The sequence below is a fragment of the Panthera tigris genome, chromosome D3 (genome assembly GCF_018350195.1).
Source record: "Panthera tigris isolate Pti1 chromosome D3, P.tigris_Pti1_mat1.1, whole genome shotgun sequence".
Classification (NCBI taxonomy): Eukaryota; Metazoa; Chordata; class Mammalia; order Carnivora; family Felidae; genus Panthera; species Panthera tigris.
Window position 1 is genome coordinate 46406761 of NC_056671.1, and position 22633 is coordinate 46429393.

General features: G+C 43.9%; 1 protein-coding gene across 1 annotated transcript in view; it reads left to right on the forward strand.

Moving 5' to 3' along the window:
- The first annotated feature begins 318 nt into the window (after positions 1 to 318).
- Positions 319 to 22633, forward strand: part of TTC39C (tetratricopeptide repeat domain 39C) — a 106756-nt gene continuing 84441 nt past the window's right edge. The window contains exon 1 of the mRNA XM_042963249.1: positions 319 to 581. Coding sequence (XP_042819183.1) covers positions 418 to 581 — 164 coding nt within the window. The 5' untranslated portion in view covers positions 319 to 417. The remainder of the gene's footprint in view (positions 582 to 22633) is intronic.

The following is a 22633-nucleotide window of genomic DNA, read 5'->3' on the forward strand; positions in this document are numbered from 1 at the left end:
CGACCCGGGTCGAGAGGGACCCCGGCGGCGTGCGGGGGCTGCAGGAAGCAGGGGCGGCGGCCGCTCGGGCCCCGGCTCGGCGGGGTGAGAGACACCCGGAAACGGATTCCTCTTGGGTGCCCGCGCGAGGCGGGCGTCTCGCAGGGAGCGGGAGGAGCAGGCGGGCGGGCGGCTGCTGAGTAATCCCCGCGGCGGGCGGCGGCGGCGGCGGCGGCCTGGGCGCTCACGTCCCCCGCCGCGCTGCAGCCGGCCCGGCTCCTCCCCCCTCCCCCGGCCCGCCCCGCCCCACGCCGCCCCACCCCCGCCCCGCTCGGCTGCGCGGCGCTCCGGGCAGGTAGAGCCGGGCTCCGGGCGCGCGGGGGCCGCAGCAGCTGCCGCCCCACCTCTCCTCGGCCCTGCGCACAGCCTCGCGCGCCCATGGCCGGCTCGGAGCAGCAGCGGCCGCGGCGGCAGGACGACAGAGACTCGGCCGCGGCGGCGGCGGCGGCGCCCCTGCAGGACGCGGAGCTGGCCCTGGCCGGCATAAACATGCTGCTCAACAACGGCTTCAGGGAGTCGGACCAGCTTTTCAAACAATACAGGTGACCGACGCGCCCGCCTCCCCCGCCCCGGCCACGCGCCCCTCGGGGCCGGCTCGCGCGCTGCAATCCGCCGCGGGCCCCAGAAGCCTCCTCCCCCTCCCGTCGGTCACTAATCCTCCCCGGCCCCGGTGCCCGGGTCGCCTCCCTCGGTCTGCGCTGCAGCCGGCGCTTCTGCGCCTTTGTCACATCGCCCCTTTCCACCCCCGCCCCGTTGTCCTTTCCTTGCGCGGGACCCGCCACCCGTCCCCCCTCGCTCCTGCGGTCTCTCCTCACTTTCTCGCTCCCCGCCCCCCCAGAGGGGCACCCAGTGCTTGTCCGCTTCTCTCTCGCGGGTCGCCTTCCCGCCGCCGGGTCCGGAGCCCGTTGGCTTGGGATCTGGGACCGGATGCGATTGGAGGCAGCTGGGAGCCTCAAACTCGCAGTGTTGTGCCCGAGCAGCCTTTGTGACACGGAGCACACCAGCTGCCTCGTGCCGGGTTCTGGTGCCTCGCGTTACTTCGCATCATCGTGCAGCTTAGATGCTTCTCTTGTTTGAAAACAGATAAACGCGTAACTGCCTGGCAGTGCAGGAATTAAAAAGAAAACTCGGCCGAACTCGGCTTGCGCCCCTCTCTCTGCCTGTCTTCTAGAACTCATTCCTCAAAATGAGTTGCTAATGCCTTTCAAGCGAGTGTGTTTATGATGGACTTGTCTAACTTTAAGAAAATGGAGGGATTGTAAATATACGTAAGCGTGGAAGGAAGAACACGTGTGCTCAGTTAATTGCTTTCTTAAAATCCGCCTTCTAAAAAATGAAAGAACTGAAACCTGGTTGTCTCCTGCGAGTGGGAGGAGCCTTCAGTTTCATTGGGGACCCAAAGCATCTGCTTTCTGGTTCAGGAAACAAGTTTGTGATTTGCCCAGTCTCAAGGATGTTGATTAGCAGCTTCCCTGTAGGTGTTTAGGAGCCATATGCTTCACACTTCTTAAGACCTGAGTGGCTTGGTAGGAATAAGGGACCGATGTGTGTCCGTGGTTAAGAGCCACAGTCTGTGAGAGGAAGGATACAGTCAGGTATCTGACGTCAGGCACCTGATGTTTTCACACTTCACGGACTGGTGGTTCTATGGTTGGGCTTTCACTTCTTAATGGCAAAGCAGATATCTCACAACAATAAACTTTATCCTAAAGATAGTTTACCGTTAGATCACTTTTTTAATAAAAAATCTGAAAGTGGAAACAACTTGGCTTTACTCAGGACCCTTTGTTTTTAAAGCGTACCAGTCTGATTTCAGTCTGAGAATGTACATTTTTTTTAAAAATGTATGATTGACATAGTGCTCTGATTTTTTTTTTTTTTTTAAAGACTACCAGTTTGTGGTGTAGGAGAGGGCTGGGGAAAGCCTGAGTCAAGTTTACTCCTTAGCTGCTGCTGATCAAGATACAGTGCTTGCATATTTCAATACTTATTGCTTTGAAATGTTCTGTTACTGGTTTTAGTCATCTTTTTTCCCCCCAAACTTTAGTGTACTTAAATAGTACTTGTAGGTTCTGGTATATTGAAAGCATTAAATAAGGCAAAAATACTGTTACCCAGACAATTTTATGTGCTCCTAGCAGAGGGCGGATTCTGAGTGATAGGAAATTTATTTTTTTCACAGAAACAGATATGCACCTAGAAAACAGTTCCTCTGTGGGTGAGTGTGTTGGGGGTGGAGGAGGGGGAAGGTGTCCAGGGAAGATTTACAGTATATAGACAGGAGCTGTCTACTCGGGTTTTGAAATAGGAATTGAAAATGAAAACAAACTATTGTAGTCTCTTTTTTCTTGCCAGGCACGGTGCTGGGCTCATTCCTTTATATTCTTATTATTCTAGGGACAACAAAAAGGTGAGCTGTATTTTCATCATGCTAATTTTATTACGAGGGGCTTGAGTCTCTGTGTTTAGCAAGGACCAGGACACAAGCACAGTGGTTCTAAATCAGGGCTCTTTTCCTTATCTCATTTGGCCTGTCTCACTAAAATTACTATACAGTTGACTGTTGAGTAACAGGGGTTTGAACTGCATGGGTCTACTTCTATGTGGATTTTTTTAATACTGTAAGTATATTTTCACTTGTGATTTTTCTTAACATTTTTCCCCCCTCTAGCTTACTTTGCTACAAGAATACAGTACATAACACATAGAATATGCAAAATATTGGCTATCGGTAAGGCTTCTGGTCAGTGGTCTTGCTACTAGCAGTTAAGCTTTCGGGGAGTCAGAAGTTACATATGGATTTTTGACTGCACAGGGGTTTGATGACCTGACCCCAACGTTGTTCGAGGGTCAACTGTATCTTGATTTGCCCTCTGACCTTATTTTCCAGAAATTTAAGCTTTTGAAGGGCTGGACAGTGGTAGCATTATCCCATCAGCTTTCCCTTGAATCATCCATTTTGTGACGTGGGAAAGCCTTGCACTCTTGCCACTTCCCACATGTGCTGCTGATCCAGATTTTAGAGAACACAATTGTGTACAGGTGTGATTGTGGACCAGCGTCCTGCAACCAAGGTTGTAACTGTAGTTTTGCCACTTTTCTAGGTGCTGACTCAAAATTTGCTTCCTTATAAAATGGGAGTAGCACACATCATAATGTCGTTAGGATTAAAAATAATCCATGGTAGCTGGCATGGTGTAAGCTCTCAGTAAACACGAGCTAGCTTTATACTTGAAGCCTTCTCCACAACTGTGCCTTCTTTTCTTTTTTCTTTTTTTATGCTTTTTTATTTTTGAGAGAAAGAGACAGAGTGTGAGCAGGAGAGGGGCAGAGACAGAGGGAGACACAGAATCTGAAGCAGGCTCCAGGCTCTGAGCTGTTAGCACAGAGCCTGTCGTGGGGCTCGAACCCATAAACCTTGAGATCGTGACCTGAACCAAAGTATGACGCTTAACCGACCAAGCCACCCAGCCACCCTGTGCTTCCTTCTTGATGACATAGTTTGAGTAGAGGGAAAAATGTCCTGTATGCAGGTAACTTTTATATTTAAGGTTAGCCTCACATAGTGCATATGAGAGATTTAGATCCTACTATGTTAGTGGAAAACTGCTGTTCCAAAGTTGAATGGCCTGCTGGAAAACTCAGCAGTGACTTTATTGTAAGTATTCCAGGAGCACCTCCACCTGCTCTTTCCAGAGCAATTTGGTTTTCTCCTTTGTTAGGATTATGTTGTCACAGAAGACCATCCTTTCCCTACAAGTAAACCTTCCAAAATCCTACTACAGTTTAACAATAAGACTATTTTGTATCTGGTGTAACAGTGTTCTTAAGGTCATTTTCTCATGCTACATTACTGGGATGATAAAAGTTTCAGCAACAGCTATGGAATGAGAAATGGTTACTTCATAGAAACCGATTATCATGAAGGCCATTCTGAATTAGTCAAAAGTCTGGATTGTGTCATTTAGATATCGCAGATCCAGGAATTAGAAATAAATGCACAGTAGAGCCTTTCTTTTGAGCTGTAAGAGGCTCGGTAGTTGGGATTCAAAGTGTAACTGTTACTTCTATTGTAACGCTAGTAATAATGTAACAAGGTGCGCTATTGGTGCAGAGACCCCATCTGTGCACGTGGGAGATGTGTTCCCAGAGGTGGAGGCAGATGGATGGCTGCCGTGGGCCCTTTGTGCTTTGAGCCTAAAGACATAAGTTTGTACCTTTGTGATACTGACCACCTGAAATCAAATTCCTGTTGTTCATCTTTGGGCTTGGTGACCTCGTGCAGCAGTGCTCACTAGCCACCCTCCCCACACACCACTCTTAACTGATGTTCACATGTGTGACACACACTGAGACCTGTAGGTATTGAGACACACGATAGGTTAGGTGATCGTTACATGAACAAGAACAGGCACTAGATATCAGGTGTTGCGGGGTAGGTACAATGGTGTGGAGGTGTATCCATGGCCTGCTTCTCTGACCTGTAGGTGTGAAGGACAGCAACTTGTAACCCAGCTGGAAGGACACTTTTGTAGGGGAACTGCTGTCTGAGCATGATGATGGGGGAGGAGAAGTTTGGGGAGGAGGGAAATGTGACAGGAGGTGGGGTGGAAAGGGAAGCCTAGGAAATAGTGAAAAGCCCACATGGGAATGTTAAATGGGTGAGCCCTGTGAGCTAGCTGATCAATATTATTAGGTCATCCTGTTTGATGGCTTATTCTGTATTTGTTATTTTTTCAGATCACTGGTTAGTCCGTGTTTCCTGTGAGTCAGCGCTGCTTTTCAGGGTTACTTTGCTGCTAGTAGTCTGGGCAACTCCCATTTTATAATGACCGCGTTCCTCATTGCAGCCCTCACGTCCATGATAAACTCTTGACATACTTTTCTGTTTTTGGCTTGCAGTGTTACTTTTTTACTGTCAGGAGAGGTGAAGCATATTGAGATAGGAGGAAGACAGGAGACATTTGGGGCTCCTGGCCAAAATGAAATTTGTAGCTTTCATTTCACAGGTGGGACATTTTCCCCCCTCCTCCCCTTGTTACTATCATCTCCTCCTGCTTTAACTTCTGGTGTTATTTCTGACTTTAAAACACCTGTGTTCTTAGCCTGCCAACACTACCACTAATTCCTGGCTGTAGGTGTTACTAGAAAGTATTATTAAAAAGTCATTGTCCATTAAAACAAGCATATAGTGTTTATAAGGAATGTTCATTGAGTATAAATATGCATACACTTGGATTTGTTATAGAATTTGTAAGTGGTTGTATTACGGAGTACATTTTTGTTTTTTAAATTATAAAAATGGCAAAAATTTACTAAACAAAAGGCAAGAAAAATTTGTGGTAAGGTAATATGTTTACATTTAAAATGAAAGTATGGATCCTAATTGTCTAACATCTTTTACGGCACCCATGACAAAGCCATATGACCTGTGTCTTATTTGTGAGCATGTTGATTAAAGTCGGTCTTGCTGTAGAAATGTATCCATATAATACAGGGGTTGCCAAGTATGGCCCGTGGGCCAGATCTGGCCAGCTGTTTTTGTAAATAAAGTTTGATTGGGACACAACCACTCTCGCTTGATTATGTATTTTCTGTGGCTGCTTGTGCAGTACAGCAGCAGTAATGAATAGCTGTGACCATATGGCCTAGAAAGCCTAAAATATTTATGGTCTGGTCCTTTATAGAAAAAACAAAAACAAAACCATGACTGACCCCTGGTACAAACCAGAGTTCTGTCTGGAAAAACTCAAAAGCCTCTGTAAGAAACCTGGGCCGGCAGGCACCTGAGCCTGAGCCCAAAACTGGGGTAGGTACATTAGAGGACAGGAAGAGCTTGTAGGCCACCTGTGTTTTCTGCATGATCTGGCTGTTCCCAGACAACAGCATGTTCGTACCTTGCTGCTAGAGTTTATGGAGAATCCATAGTTGCAGAAATTAAGAAAAGGAGAAGCAATGAAAAGCAGAAATGGTGTAAGGGAACTGGCAGGAAAGACAGGAAACTCCTCTGTTGCGTTTTTTCCATCCTCAACTTAGGGCTGTGTTTTGTTTTGTTTTTTAAACACTCATTCACCCCCGCCCCCCCAATTATTGTACTTTCTAGAAAGGTTCCAATTAAATATTCATTTTAATTGGGATTCTCTTAAAAATGTAACTGACTGTAGACTAATGGGAGAACCTATATGTAGGAAATCACCAGAAAAAGTGAATATTCTGTGAGTATAGTATAGGTATATATATGTGTATACACACACACACACACACATTTATATCCACAAAGTTAAAGATATAAACCTTAAAAGAATCTGTGTGTTCGGAGTCCTGCATACTGCATTAATAAGTAGTTTGGGGAGATGGCCCGCTCCTGGTTGGGGGACTTACACTCACTGAAATGAAGTTTTGTGTTTTTCTTTATTTGAGAGAGAAAGCGAGGAGGAGAGGGAGAGAGAGAATACCAAGTAGGCTCCACATTGTCAACGCAGAGCCTGATGCAGGGCTTGAACCCAAGAACTGTGAGCTTGTGGCTCGAGCCCAAATCAAGAGTCGGACATTGAACCAACTGAGCCACCCAGGTCCTCTGAGAGAGAAAGAATATTGAAGCATAGAACACTTTCTGTTCTAGTTACCTGAAACCACTTGTAGATCCCCAAACATACCATATTTAAGAGGTCCAGATCTTTTTGCTCAGGTTGTTGTAGCTCCATTTTCACACCCTAGTCTCCTTTGCCAGGATCCCTCTCCTTACCCAGCAACAGCAGTGGAACTTTGAAGAGGCTAATACTGAGAAGAGCTTTAGAGGAGAATATAGAGGATGTACAGAAAGTAGATGGCTGGGCAGCAGAGAATTCCCCTCTTATGTCAAAACTTTGCCTAGTGCCAGATCTACCCTGGGAGAGGGGCTGGGGTTGGGTGGGGGGGCTCTGCTCTTGGTCTTATACCTTTTCCACCACTTACTCTGTTCCCTGAATTCTTAGTATACTGTTCATCCAGGACATAGGTCCGATTTGGGATTGAATTGCCTTTGTGGGCAAACATGGGAATACAGTCACCACTTAAAGCCTTTTTATGTTGGGAGGGGGGATGCATTCCAGTTTTTGAATAAGGGACTTTGTTGCATTTTTTAAAATTGAGGTATAATTGACATGTTAATTTCAGGTATACAACATAAAAGACATTTGTACCTATTATGAAATCACTACAATAAGTATGCTTGACATGCCTCACCATACATAATTACAAAAAATACCTTTGTGTAGAACTAGCCATAAATTTGGTGTGTCAGAGGAGAAAGTCAAAACTGCCCGGCAGCTGATTTGGAGATTGAAATAGGGGCTTTTCTTTGTGTGTAAAGGTGGTTGATGGTTTGCCATTTCAGTGCTTTTCCCTAGCTAAGATTGCTTTCTCCATCTCTTCCTCCTTGCTCAAGAATTTCAGAACACAAGAAATACACATATACAACAGGTAGTTACTCCTGTCTTACAGGAAGATGGTCCGTTATTACAGAGTAAACCCCTACTCTGTCTACTGTTTGTGGGACAGTGAAGGTGAGAAGCTGGTCCTTTGAGGAGGTATTGCTTTACTTAATATCTTTCAGTCTGCCTCAGAAATGGTCCCTTTAATACTTTGTCTTGTCCACAGCTGTGATGTCTGTGAAATCACTGGTTTAGGTGGCTTACTTTCACCTAGTGGTTAATAGTAGATGGTGCGGACTGTATGCCAGGCCACACATCAGTCCTGGAATGTTCTTCTTTATTTGATCCTCCTGCAGCGCTGTGAGGGGTGCTCTTGTTATCTCCTTCTCACAGGGGCTGCGGGGGGGGGGGGGGGAGCACAGTTACTCTGGATGACCTGCCCAAGCTTCCACAGTTGAGTGGGAGAGCTGGGTGCAAACCCAGGCCAGCAGGTGCCAGAGTCTGTGTATTTGACTGCTACACTATACTACCACTCTTCTTAACCTTTACAGGATGAAATGCTCACCTGTGTGCTCTAAGGTCATTTTGGGGCGACATCCCAGTAATATGCAAACCACCCTAACATGACAGGCTGCCAGGGGGCAAGGAGTCTCCCGAAGCTATAGACCCTTTGTGGCTCCCAGTCTTCTATAGGATAAAGGTCCCAGCTGGGCATAGATGTCCTCTGATCTGGCCTGTCCGCTTCACTGACTCTTCCCTCATTCCCCTCCCCACTTGTGCTGGGGTATTTTGTATCCTCTAACTTGTTCTGACTTCTCCAAGATGCAGCTCAGATGTCTGTGAAGAGATGGTATGAGGCCTCAGTGCCCCCACAGGCTCCTTCCATCCCTTTCTTCACTGGTGATGGCTGGACACTGTTTGCACAGCTACCTCTCTGGTATGAGCGAACTAAGACAGTAGAGAGAGGTGGACTCCCTGGTCAGGGATTCCTGGCCTTCTTCTAAAGTTGCTGGAGTAACGTGAGGTCCAAGAGGTCTTCTGGGCATATCCGCATCCCTTTATTTGCCAGTCAGCAAGTGTAGCCCAGGGGTCATGCTCTTTAGGAGCTCTGGAAGCTCGATTACTCAGCCCCCTCCCCATGCTGATGTATGCCGGGTGGGTCTCCTGACTCAGTGCAGGTGCTCTAGAGCAATACCGGTGCCCCCGGAATTGACACACTGCTTCTCAGAACCAGAGAACAGAACTCCTGTCTGGCCTGTCAGCCTCTTTCCTTTGGTGCATTCAGGCTGCCCGGTGCTTCGTGTAGGGCAGTAGGGAGCAAAGCTGCCACTGAGCACACGCTGGCCTTGACAGGTGCAGTCAGAAGGAAGGAGGAGTGCTCTGATGAAGTGGCCCTGGGGGGCGGGGGGCGTGGCAGCGCTGGGGATTGCTGTCCTCTGACTGAGCTGTCCTCTGCTCAGTGTTGTGTGTGGCTAAGAGGCAGCCTATGCTAAGCGGCCAGTCCTTTGTTGTCTGTTATCAGTCACCTCCAAGGCTCTGGGATACTCTTGGTGGGGGGGAGGGGTGGCATGACATGTTCCAGTGATACTTGCCTCTTAGGTGGGAGAAGGCAGGAATCTAGCTTCCCTAATCCCAAATCCCTGTCCTGAATTTCAGGAAGAACTGGTCTTGGGGGGAACTTGGTGGCTGGGAGCAGGGGCTCTCAACTGTATCAGATCTGATGCCCTCTTTTTATAATATATTGTAATTCCCTTCCTGTGATCCTAAAATAAAATTGGCAGATGACATGACCTGTTCACAGTGTCTAAAGGTCCATAGAATGCCCAAATGCTATTCTAAAGGAGAAAAAAAAATTCGTAATATAAAAATTGCATGTATTTTAAAATATAAATGGTCGCTACTCTTTCATCAGATGATGAAGTTAGGTGCTTGCGCCTGTGTGTAAGGACTACCTTTGGATTTAAGAAAAGATCAGAAGCCATTCCATAGAAAAATGAGAGAGAGCTGGTGCACTTTGAAATAAAAGAGGTGGGGAAATACTTTCACTGAAGTAGGGATAATACATCAACTCCAAAAACACTGTTGAAGTTGAGCAAGCAAGGAAGTGCGACATTTTCGCAATGAGCTAGGCTGCCTGTGTCAGGATAGCATCAAAATCATTGGTTTCCTGTGCTGGGACATGGGATGTGTGCTGACAGTGTGTCTCAGAAAATAGGTCTCCCGTCTTTAAATCCGTCGCCAAGCCAAGTGCTTTGGAAACCAGACCTGTAACAGCGGTCTAGGATGAGAGGATGAATTAAAAAGGCTTATAGGGAAGTTGAGGCGAGGATAAGGGGGTGGGGACAGTATGAGAGTAAGAATAAAACCCCAAATAATTTCTCTATTCACTTTTTGTGATGAAACTCAATATGGTACAAATTTTGAATATAGGATGGCAAAAATGAAATCTATTAGTGAAAATAATTGGTATCCAGTATTTCATGGCTCTTTAAAAATTTGTTTGGCTTTAAACATATTTAAAGGAGCTTTCAAAATCCCTGCTCCATTTGGCATGAGGTGGCCACACATGCTGGCTGGTGTCGCTGCTGTGTCCCGTGCTACAAGCCGTGTTGCTGTTGGTGGCATACTTCTCTAAAATTGTGAGTAAATCTTGGTAAACTGTATATTTAAACAGTGCCAGCATGACCTTGTACTTCATTGCCAATGGAAGTAGGGTTCAAAAGTTGTTGAGAAGTTGTGCAGGACATGGGACAAGGTCCAGGACTCTCCCACGTTGCAGGGTGTCTTACATCCATGGCCCATTCCACTGTTGTCACTGTGTTGCCCCCAAATGTCACCGTGGATTTCCGAAACCCCTCTATTGAGAGGCACTGAGCTTGGGGGCATGAGGCTCAAGACAAGGTTTGGTCTCTGCAGCTGGAATCTTGAGGCTGCAGGGAGCAGCACAAGGGTGAGGTCTTTCTGGTGACAGGAGAAGGGCTGCCCAGGCTGCTGTTGCTGCTGCTGAAGGAGTGTGGTGAATAAGGCGGGTCCTCCATTGCATCTGTGACAGAGCCCCGGGTGGGGTGCCTCCAGTGCTGGGCCCCACGCGTTACTACTCCTATACGCTGGCTTTTCCAGATCTCTGTCTCCCTCTCCCTCCTGCCCCATGCCTGCTTCTAGGGCCCAGAGAGCTCCAGGAAGGGCTCTTAGAACTGGTTCTTCTGTCTCCCGCCATGTGGGTGGAGAACCCCTTCTCTTCTTGTCACTGTGGGGCTAGCTTGCAGGACCCATGTCTTTGCATCCTTAGGTGACTTTTTTTCAGAGCCCTAGTCTGTCTTCCCTGTCCCCACTCAAGTCTTCTTAATTTTTAATCTCCGGGTATAAACTGGTGCATGGGTCCACATCCTTCTCATGGAGTGAGCAAGCTTTTTGCTAAGTAGGTTACACACACACACACACACACACACACACACACTCAGGCCAAATCCCCAGGAATCAGGACACAGTTACCCCAAAGTTACACAGCCAAGGAGATGACAAAGTGATTCTTCTCAATTGGGAGGAAATAGGGCAGAATGCTTCATGATGATTTTCTGTTCCATTGGGCTTAGAAGCAGCAAGCAGGAAACACCCACATATAGCATTTCATCTCTGATAGGGTGCCTCCATACACAGATGTAGAACTTCTCCTGTCCCACCCTCAACTGTGATGTCAGCTGCATCCCGTAATACATGTTTACATGTTAGTTCAACCTGTTCTTCAGCTCTTGATGGCACCATCCTGTTCCTTGCTGGGTGGGGCTCCAGGAAACTTGAGTCTGGGCATGATGTGTCCGTCTCTGAGTTCCTACAGTTCACGACCATGATTTGCTGCCTTTCCCACGTCAGCCTTCTTGCCATCTAGATAGAGGCCTTTTGCTTTGTAATTGTGCTTTCTTGCCTCCTGTAGCAGCCCTCCAAGTTTTACTTCAAGTAGATCACTCCTCCAAAAGTAACCATCACCAGATAAACAGATTTTTAAATGTTTGTATCATTTTATCTTTATCACAAGTAAAAGTTTTGGTGCTATTCTAACAGGGCAGAGAATGAGGGAAAATGATGTTTTGTATCTGAATCCAAGTTGAATTTGCTAAATGACAGAGATTCAGGTTTTGAGAAACAGTTGGATTAAACTAAAATCCATGCTGCTTGACCTCTTTAGGATTGCTCCTGGTATAATGAGTCACTGTCAAGGCTTCAAGTGTTTCTTCCCCCTCCCCATTCTGAACAGTGAATTGCAGAACCTCAGGTTCTGTATTGTCAGCTGATCTCTGGAGCAAGAAAGGACTTTATCTTTGCTTCTTGTAAATCATGCTCACCTTCTTTATTTATGTCTCAAAGAAGCAGGTTGAATTCAGCTGCATGCTTGTGACTCTCGAACTATCCAAGGTGAGGATGAGACTGCTTTTTTGTAGGCCTGCGGTTGTTGGAGTAATTGGGTTTCTCCCTTTCCTTTGCATTATAGCAAAGTGTGCACCAGTTTTATTGCCCAGGAAGGAGTTTTGTTGATATCTAGAATGTCATTTGCTTCAGCTGTTGACCACAAAGATCCAAATGTTTTTTGGTTATTTATTGACTGATGATTGATGAGACACTCATTACTTTGAATTATCAAAATCACACCTTGAGCAAGAAATGATTTCTTTTCACGTAGTGCAGAAAAAGAGAGAAGGGCCATGAGAGAGGGGCCATGGCTGTCTAAAGTCTTAGCCAAGGGACCTGTCATATTGGAATTCTTAAGAAGTTCTTGTTCTGGTGAAATTGCTCATGTAAAAATGGCAAGAAATGAAAGAATGGTTTGGGTGTTTTTCTGTAGCCCCTGTGTGGCATCTCAGATCTGGGCTTAAGCTGATAAGAGAGTTGTTGTCTCTAACTTGAAATTGTGAGTTTTTCTCTCAATAGAAGAATGTTGGATTTTATTTTAGAGTGAAATAAAACCAGACCTCATCAGAGCTTTCTGTGTAAGCCTACATTTATAGTTAAGGAAGCTTATGAAGAATGAAGGAAACACAAATGAAATTTTCTTGGGCCTGTGTTCTTCTAAAAACTAAAGGAAAAATATAGGTTCCCTGGTGAGAGACCCACAATTCCATATGAAGTTCAGTGTTGTTTACTAAGACCTATTTTACTAAAAGTTTATTATGAAGAATACGCCTGTAGTTTCACTTTGAAGTCTTTGAGTAATAGAGAAATCTGAAATTTCGAATTGATTATATAAAATAGTATTTGAATTGCTTGTATAAACAGCTGTGTTTAATCTTCAATTAAAGTATTCATGCAGTGTGTGGATTATTGACACACATAATACAGGGACCCTATTATAATTCAAAGATGAGAAAATATGTAGAGCAATTTTGTTATTTTAAAGATAACCCCTGTTGGAGGATTGGTTGGAAAGGCTTCTTAGGTAATCGATAAAATTTTTTTGGGTGATCTCTTTGGAAGTTGCTAATGATGCTGGTCAGCCTGATATTGGTATAGAATGGAGATGATTGAGTTATCTATGTGTGATTTATGATGGAGAAGGAGCTAATGCTAATGAGTTAGGAAGATATTTGATACACATTAATGACAGAATTAGGAAAACTAAAAAAAGTTGACTTTATTTAGCCCGAAGAGTTATTTTCAGAATAGATCAGTAACTCTAAATGAGCATCAGGCCTTAGCAATAAATGAATACGAATTAGCAAAGCTAGAGAGGAATCGGAATAAAGTTAAAAGTATTACAGTCTTGTAATCATACAACAGTCTTGGTTTTTGCTTGCGTTACTGTGCAGGCAAATGGTAATCAAGTGGTAATCAAGTGGGTAATCAATGCTTACTGTTAATGCGCACTGTGTCACGTGCATTTCACCCTTAATCCCAATTCTCTGCACAGCCTTGAGGATAAATAGTAGTGTTATCACTTTGCATGCAACAACGGGAAGGCTAACAGAACACAAGTTAAAAAGATGGTGAGTGGAAGATCTGAGCCCATCCCCAGAGTGTATGCTATTTCCCCTGCTTTCTCCGAAAGAATCCTCTTGTTATTGTTGAGCATTACCCAGCAGTATTGCGGGCCCCTTGTTTAGTGGTCTACTGCACGTTTGGTCTTCTCGTGCTCCACTTGAAACAAGGTTATACATACCAGAAGTCTAGAAGGCTCTCTTGGCACCTCCTCTGTCTTACTCATCCTCTGTGTTTCTCTTGCCATTCACTTCTCTTCTTTTCCACCACCAGCACCTAGTTAGTGCAAGCCTCCTCTGACTTAGATCATTGCAGTAGCCCAGCTGTCTTCTTCATAACCCCTGTTCCTTCTGCACCTCTCACCATAGTGATCTTTTCAGTGTGTGAGTCTAATTATGTTGCCTCTGTGCTAGGCTGAAAAACGGTTCTCCAAAACAGTATCTGTGTCTTAATCCCTGGAATCTCAGAGTATTACCTTATATAGCACCCCCCCCCCCCAAGGAAAAGTCTTTGAAAAGATATGATGAAGTTAAAGATTTAAGATGGCAGGATCACCCAGCTGTATCTCTAATCCACCCAGATTAGATCGATGCACTCATGTCCTTATAAGAGAGCAGCAGGGGGAGATTTTACACACAGGAGAAGCTGATAGGAAAACAGAGCAGAGAGAAAATTTGAAGATGCTTATGGCTACCATAAGCCCAGGAATGCAGTGGTCACGAGTACCACACCACACTACTGCTGCAGTAGCCGGGGAATGGATTCTCCCCTAACGCTTCCAGAGGGAGTGCAGACCTGCCACCAGCTTACCTCAGCCCGAGGAAACTGATTTCAGGCTTCTGGCCTCCAGAATTGGGAGAGAGAAATTTCTGTTGTTGTAAGCCACCAGGTTGGTGGTAAGTTGTTAACAGCAGCCCCAGGAAACGAATACAGCCTACCACTGCTCTCAGGATTAGGACTAGAACCTCCCACAGGAACTCTGTGGCGTGGCTTGGCCCTGCTCGGTTGGTCCCTTGACCATGTACTGCCTAATCTTTTTTTTTTTTCTTCTATTTTCAATATTGTCCTTGTGTTCCTTATAGGTTATAGCTGTACAAAGCCCAGTGAGCTCATCCTGTGAAATAGACTTATAGCTCTGTTTTTCATCTGACGCTTTATCTAAAAATGAAAAGTAAAATTGCTTTAAATTGACAGTGATTTCGGTCTTAACAAGCTGTAGAATCTATATTAACCTTTATTTAAAATATCAATACTTTGCCAAGTTTTATCCTTCTATAGCCTCTTCTTGCATTGCTGTGCTGTTGCTCTGCTCTTTGACCTCTAACCACCATGGTCTTCAGATTCGTGAAGGTTCTCCACAAATCCTGTTCCTTTCCTCTGGTCGTCTTATCTCAGTTTGTAATTATACAGAGATAGCACTCGCTTTGCTTGGTTCTGATCTGTATGGGTTTCAGTTACCAGAGTTTAGTTAAGTAAGACCAGATAACAGGGCTCAGATTTCAGTTACCCCATGTTTGAACTGTGAGTAACGGTATACACAAGCTGCTGGCTTCAGCCTGCAAGTCCTCGCATGTATAACAGATACATGTCATGGTCAGTGACCATGTCACTTCTATCAGAGTCTGCCTGTGTTGGTCACTGTGCATCTACCTGTTCATTTCCCACACAGACCGCAAAGTGTGTCCTTGTGTGCCTCCTTGCCTCGTAGGGATAAACCCATATGACATTTCACAAAAATGGATAACTGAAAGAGGGAATTGGCCAACAAAGATGAAAGTTCAGCAAGAAGTGATAATATTGGAGTTGAGATATGAATCAAACATAAATGGAGTTATGGAAGGAAAAGCTAACGTGAGAATGTCCCTGCCACCTTTTGAGAGATGACACATGTGGCCATGGGTGCCTGGTGAAGGCATTCTTATTGACACAGAGGGGGAAAGCGATGTGAGGAAAAAGTTGTAGATGTCCCAGAGTTGGTGATGCAGGCAAACAATTTCACGTTAAAGACTCTGGATGGGGCACCTGGGTGGCTCAGTTGGTTGAGCCTCTGACTTTGGCTCAGGTCATGATCTCACAGTTTGTGAGTTCAAGCCCCACATGGGGCTCTCCACTGTCAGCGCAGAACCCACTTCAGATCCTCTGTCCCCCTCTCTCTACCCATCCCCTGTTTGCTCTCTTTCTCTCTCAAAAATAAACATTTAGAAAAAAAAAAGTCTCTGGTATCTCACAACAAAGACTAAAATTCATACTTAGTAAGAAGTACAACAATTCACGCAGCCTTAGCAAAAATGCTCACTGTGCATCGTTAAATTACGTGACAAGAAGGCAAGTGGGCTGTTCAGATATTCTTAATAGAAGTAAAGTACATTACAAAGAAGCAAAGTACATTAATGCCAATGCCTAAAAAATTAATTTATAGCCCACTAAATTTTCCTGTATATTTTTCATGTCCCTGTATATTTGTAAGTTTTTAATGTTTTAAAATTCTTTAATTATAAAACATTCATAGGAAAAAGTTTACCATTTTAGCCATCTCAGTGTACATACAGCTCAGTGGTAGGAAGTACAGTTGTACAACTGCATCACCGTCCGTCTCCAGAACTTTTCTCATCTTCAAATGGAAACTCCATCCATGAAATACTAAATCCCTATTCCTTTCTTCCCTCATCCCTGGCAACCACCATTCTACTTATCTCCCTGAATTTGACTGCTCTAGGTACCTCGTGCAAGTGGAATTATACAGTATTAGTCCTTTTGAGACTGGTTTATTTCATTTAGCATAATGTCCTCAAGGGTCATCCATGTTGTAGTGTGCATCAAAATTTCCTTTTTAAGGCTGAATGATATTCCATTGTATGTATATACTACATTCTGTATATATGTATGTTGTATGTTCATCCATTGATGGACACTTGGGTTGCTTCTACCTTTTGATTGTGAGTGATGCTGCTAAAATATGGACATTCAAACATCTGTTTGAAGTCCTGATTTGTTTGTTTGGATATATACCCAGAAATAGAATTTCTGGATCATGTGATAATTCTGTTTCTAGGAACTGCCATGGTGTTTTTCATAGTGGCTGCACCATTTTACATCCCCGCCAACAGTGCACGAGGATTCTAATTCCTCTTCATCTTTTCTAAAACTTGTTCTTTGTTTTTTTGATAGTAGTCATGTTCATGGGTATAAGGTGATATCTCACTGTAGCTTTGATTTGCATTTCCCTAATGATTACTGGTGTTGAGTTGTATTTTGTGTGCTTGTTGGTCACTTGTATATCTTTTTTTTGGAGAAATACCTATTCAAGTGCTTTGCCCATTTTTTAATCAAGCTGTTTTTTGTTTTGTTGAGTTGTAGGATTTCTTTATATATTCTGGATATTAACCCTTATCAGATATGATATGCAAATATTTTCTATTCAGGGATTGCAGTTGCCTTTTCACTCTGTTGATAGTGGCCTTTGAGGGATGGTTTTAATTTTGACATAGTCCAATTTATTTTTTCTTTCGCCACCTGTGATTTTGCTGTCACACCCAAGAAATGCTTGCCAAACCTAATGGCATGAAGCTTTTCCCCAATGTTTTCTTCTAAGAGTTTTTTAGTTTTAGCTCTTAAGCTTATGTCCATTTTGAGTTAATTTTTGTATATGGTATAAGATAAGCATTCGACGTGATTTTTTTTTTCTTTTTTTCACATATGGGTATCCAGTTTTTCCCAGTACTGATTTTTGAAAACACTCTTCTGATTGAATGGTCTTCTCACCTGTGTTGAAAATCATTTGACCATATATGGGAGGATTTATTTCTTGGCTGTTTTATTCTATTGGTCTATATGTGTGTCATTGTGCCAGTAGCACACTGTTTTGATTACTGTAGTTTTGTAGTACAGAGTCAGTATGAGACCTCCAACTTTGTTCTTTTTCAAGATCATTTTAGCTATTCAGGATCCACTGATTTTCCTTGTGAGTTTTGGGATGAATTTTTCTATTTCTTCAAAAAACATCATTGGCATTTTAATAGAGATTGCATTGAGTCTGTAGATAGCTTTGGGTAGTATTGACATTTTAGCAATATAATCCATGACACAGGATGCCTTTCCATTAATTAGTGTCTTTGATTTCTTTCAGAAATGTTTTGTAGGTTTTAGTATGCAAGTATTTATCTCCTTGGTTTATTCCTAAATATTTTATCTTTTTTGATGCCATTAAAAGTGGAATTATTTTTTTAATTTCCTTTTCAGATTGTTCATTACTAGTGTATAGAAATGCAACTGACTTTTGGGTGTTGATTTGATATCTTGATATTTTGCAGAATTTATTTTAACATTTTTGTGGTATTTTTTAGGATTTTCTACATAAATGATCATGTCACGTGCGAATAGAGATAATTTTACATACTCCTTTCTATTTTTGGATGCCTTCTGGTACTACATTGAATAGATTGTTCAGTCTTTAACCATTAAGTATAATATTTATGGTGGGTTTAATGTTTTGATAAAAAAATTTTAAAGGTCACACACAGCACAATTGTAGTTTTTCCCCTTTATTATTAAGATAATTTTGCATGGTTTCAGTTTGCATGGTCCTTTTTGGGATCCTGCATGACTCTGTAAAGCAAGCGTTTGGAATGCCTGCATTTCCTAGCCTAACACTCCCCTCCATTAGACTGTGTTCCTTGAGATGAAACACTCTGTGATTTCCTCACTATTTTATCCCCAGCGCATAGCCTAATGTCTGGCAAGTAGTATGTGCTTAGTCCCTAAATGATGTGTGAGTGGTCCTTGTTTTCAAACATGGGTTTTACTGGGGTCCCACTATATGTGCCATGCATCCCCCACCCTTCAAATGTGTGGCTTCTTTGTGGTAGGGGATTGGTCTGGGGGATTAGAAGGTAGCATTGCAGGATCTCAAATGAACTCTCTCAGTAGGAGAATTAGATAACACTCTGAATGGATTTCTCTCACTTTTTTGTAAGGCTTGCCTACATCAGACATTCTGTGTAGGGTTCACTTGGTATTCTCCATTTAGCGCTCTGACACTGTATATGATCCCTTTTGAAATACAAAATTTGGTACAAATGTATGATGGTAGTAAAGTGTGGATGGTGGCAAGATTGCTTTGTGTACTCCTAGTGGTCATAAAGGGATAACAGTATTTTGTGCTGCTGTGCAGCTGTGGAAGGCAGGTACCATGGGTCAGGTTAAGAGAAAGACCTTCAACTTCTTTCATTCTTCAGGCTACATACAGAGACTTCCCTGCAGGTGGGGCCTCACTTGGGGTCAGTAAAATACAACAAAGTGACATTTGCCATACAGCACATCCACATACTCTGAATAGTCCAAAGCAGGTCTAGTGAGGACATTTAGCTCTTATAATTCAACATCAGGTTCTATATAAAGGTAATGTTTGCATAAAACCAAATCCTCATTATGTTCATTAATAGATTATACATTTTTGGGGGCATCTGGGTGACTCAGTTGAGCGTCCGACTTTGGCTCAGGTCATGATCTCACAGCCTGTGAGTTCGAGCCCCACGTCAGGCTCTGTGCTGACAGCCTGCTTCAGATTCTGTCTCTGTCTCTGTCTCTCTCTCTCTCTCTCTCTCTGCCCCTCCCCACTCGTGCTCTGTGTCTCTGTCTCTCAAAAATAATTAAGCATTAAAAGAAAATTTTTAAAAATTTATACATTTATTGAACATCTACTGTTTTCAAATCACCACAGCAGCTGCTAGGAGGAGACAGAGGTGTATGATATCCATTCTCTGACCTGAAAGAGGTACCAGTGTGGTGAGGAAACTCCTCACAGCAGTTCATTTAAATGAAATCCCATCATGACACTAGAAACCAGAAGCAGCGTTTTAGTCTGCGCGGGCTGCCGTACCATGGAGTGGTGGCTTAATAACAGAAATGTAATTTCTGACTGTTGTGGAGGCTGGATGTTCAGGATCAGGGTGCGTGGTCAGGTAGTGGCTAGAATTCTCTTTGTTGGCCTGCAGATGGACCACCTTCTCACTCTGTCCTGGCCTGGTCTGTTCTCAGAGTACGTGTGGAGAGTGAGAGGGCGAGGTCTCATTTTCTCTAATAAAGTCACCAGTTTTACAAGATTAGGGCCCTACCCTCATGACCTCATTTAGCCTTAATTACCTCCTAAAAGCCCTGTCTCTGAATACAGTCACATTTGGGTTAGGACTTTAACAAACAGATTTGGGGGGTGGGTGTGGGTATGTAATGGAGTCCATAGTAACAGGGATGCCAGACCTTATTGAGGACTTAGAGTGAGCCAGGCACTGTGCTGTGTGTCCTTATTCAGTCATCCCTGCAGCCCTGTAAGATAGACATTGCCATTTCCCCCTATTTTACAAATAAGGAAATGGAGGCTCAGAAGATTGTTTTTTCAGGCCTGGTCAGCAGAGTCAGAATTTGAACCCAGGACCCTGGAATTAGGGGAGTGTCAGAGGAGGTGGCCTGAGGATAAGTAGGGAAGTAGCCTGGGGCTCTCGGGTGAGGAGCGGCCTCTGACTCTGCACACTTTGTATTAGGGGCATGCTGCTCCCTAGCTGCACGTAGAGAAGTGTATTAAAAGCAGTGACGGTGGTCCATGCCAGTAAAGTAGGTCTTGGGGGTGGGGGTCCATGTTGTATACAGAACCATGCAATTTTAGCCTTGTCTCTTGGGCAGTAGGGAGTCATTGATGGCATTTGAGCAGAGAGTAATGGGATTTTGTTTTAGAAAGTTAATTCTGGGGGCAGCATACACAGTAAATCTGGAGCTCAGAAAACACGGTAGCAGTTGTTTTAGACCATGTGGGCCCTGCTAGGGTAGGGAACAATATATGTGAAAGCTTTTAGGAAGTATAATCAATGGGACTGTCTGGCTTTGGTTTAACTTTTGTTTGTTGGAGGAGGAGTGGAGAATGTTGGGGGTCATTAGCTAGATTGTGCTGCTACTGAGAGAAGGAATACAGAACGAGGAACACATTGGAAGGATTAAGTAATATAACAGTTTCTTTACCAATTTGGCATAAATTGAGAAATGTTGCACCAAGTGTTTTAACTCTCTTGGGAAAGAAACATGTGGTATTGAATATTGAAAAAGGACTTAAAGTAGCTAGTTGAGTATATTGGAGGCCTCTTATCCACTGTGATTGGACCACTATTGATTATTTAATTTGAGATTGTAAAAATGGAAGAACATTGAGTAAACATTTGTTCTGACTTGTGCTGTATGACCAGGACCATTCCTTTGGGAATTTGCTGTGGATTTTCAAGTTGGCTTTCTTGCCTAAACCACACCTCTGATGCATTCCTGTGATTTTCAAGATCCTGGGCTTTATTTATTTTTAATTTTTATTTTAGTGGAAGAACGTGCGAGTAGGGGAGAGGAGCAGAGGGGGTGGAGAGAGAGAATCCCAAGCAGGCTCCACACTCAGCGTAGAGCCCGATGCAGGGTTCAATCCCATGACCCTGGGATCATGACCTGAGCTGAAACCAAGTTTCAGCTCAGTTCAACCTACCGAGCCACCCAGGCATCCCTCAATATCGGGGGCTGTAAAGTGGAGCCAGATGTTGAAGCCAAAGCAATCGGGTGGAAGCTCCTTGGTTTTACAAGTATGTTGTCCCCTCACCCTCACTAATCCAAGAGAGACTTTTAAAGTCCTGTGCCTTCATCAGATTTTTCAAAGCATTTAATTATTTTTCACCTATGTAGTACTTTTTTCATACCCTAATTTCATCTATCTACATAATAAAAAATGAATCCTATCACTTCAGTCATAAAATCAGTAGGCACAAACACATTTGGGAATAATCACCAGTGAGTCTCTGTTGGCACAGGAGCAGAGTCCACTGGCTTGAGTGTTCAGTAGGTGAAGGGCATCTATTTTTCTCCCTCTAATGTTGGTTCATCTGGAGATTTAGGTGAGTGAAAATTGGTTGAGTTTCTACTATGGTGTGTATTTTGTGTGCATGTATGCATACAAAATAAGGACAATTGTAGACCTCCATTTGAAATGGTAGTACCATATTTTTCTGAGCTACATTCTGAATTTCTGATTATGTTTAGAGCAGTTACCAACAGGAAATGTAGGTTGTAGGAAGCATTATGTGATGCTAGTTTAAAATGAAACTGGTGTTCATGGAGTTCTCATGAGATACAGTAGTGAAATGAAATGAATCGAGTTCGAGAAAAAATGTGCGGGAAATGAGGGACTGTTGAGTTTACCAGAGAGAGGCGCAGAAGTAGTTGTTTTAGAAAAGGAGATTTTGATTTATATGTCATTTCATAATTTATGACTTCTTAGATTCCTAATGCCATCAGTTAAAATGATCACTGCTGCAAAATCAGCCCACCTACTTTCTAGCAAGGCTAAAAGCACAGCTAATTGTAGCTTCTAAAACAGCCTACACATGTGGTCCATTATAGCAGAAACTCGGTTATTTCCCTTGATGACAGGATTAGCATTGATTAGCTAGCACAGGAAGAGAACCACTGTTGGCTTTTGAGAACACTAGTCTCTACTTTGCAGAGAGCCCGTGTTTGATGGGGCTCTGGGAAATGGCTGGGCAGTGCAGAAAGCACCCAGCCAGGGCCTCAGCAGTGTGGTAACGGTGCAGGAGAGAGAGGGCGCAGGAGTGCTTCTGCCCCCTCAGAGGAGGTAGGTGCGACACGTTCTGACTCCGGTCCAGCAGGAGGATTGGCCTTTGTAACTAGGTTAGGAATCGCTAATTAATTGTGAACTTTCTTAGTGACCTCTTCCCTCTCCTATTTCCCTGGTTTGCTTGCCTGCTTGCTTTGTTTGTTTGTTTGTTTGTTTGTTTATGAGAGATAGGGCACATAGGGAGAGGGGCAGAGAGGGTGAGAGACTCTCACCTACACACTCAGTGCAGAGCCTGATGCAGGGCTAGATGTCACAACCTAGGGTTCATGACCTGAGCTAAAATTAAGAGTAGGCGGCTCAACCAACTGAGCCACCCAGGTGCCCCTGTTTTAGTTATTTTAACAAGGAGAGAAATTGAAGCTTTTAATAATTTTTAAATTTCTTAATGTTTATTTTTGAGAGATAGAAAGAGAGTGTGGTGGGGGATAGGCAGAGACGGAGACACAGAATTCAAAGCAGGTTCCAGGCTCCAAACTGACAGCACAGAGCCCGACTTGGGGCTCGAACCATGAATTGTGAGATCATGACCTGAGCCAAAGTTGGGTGCTTAACCAACTGAGCC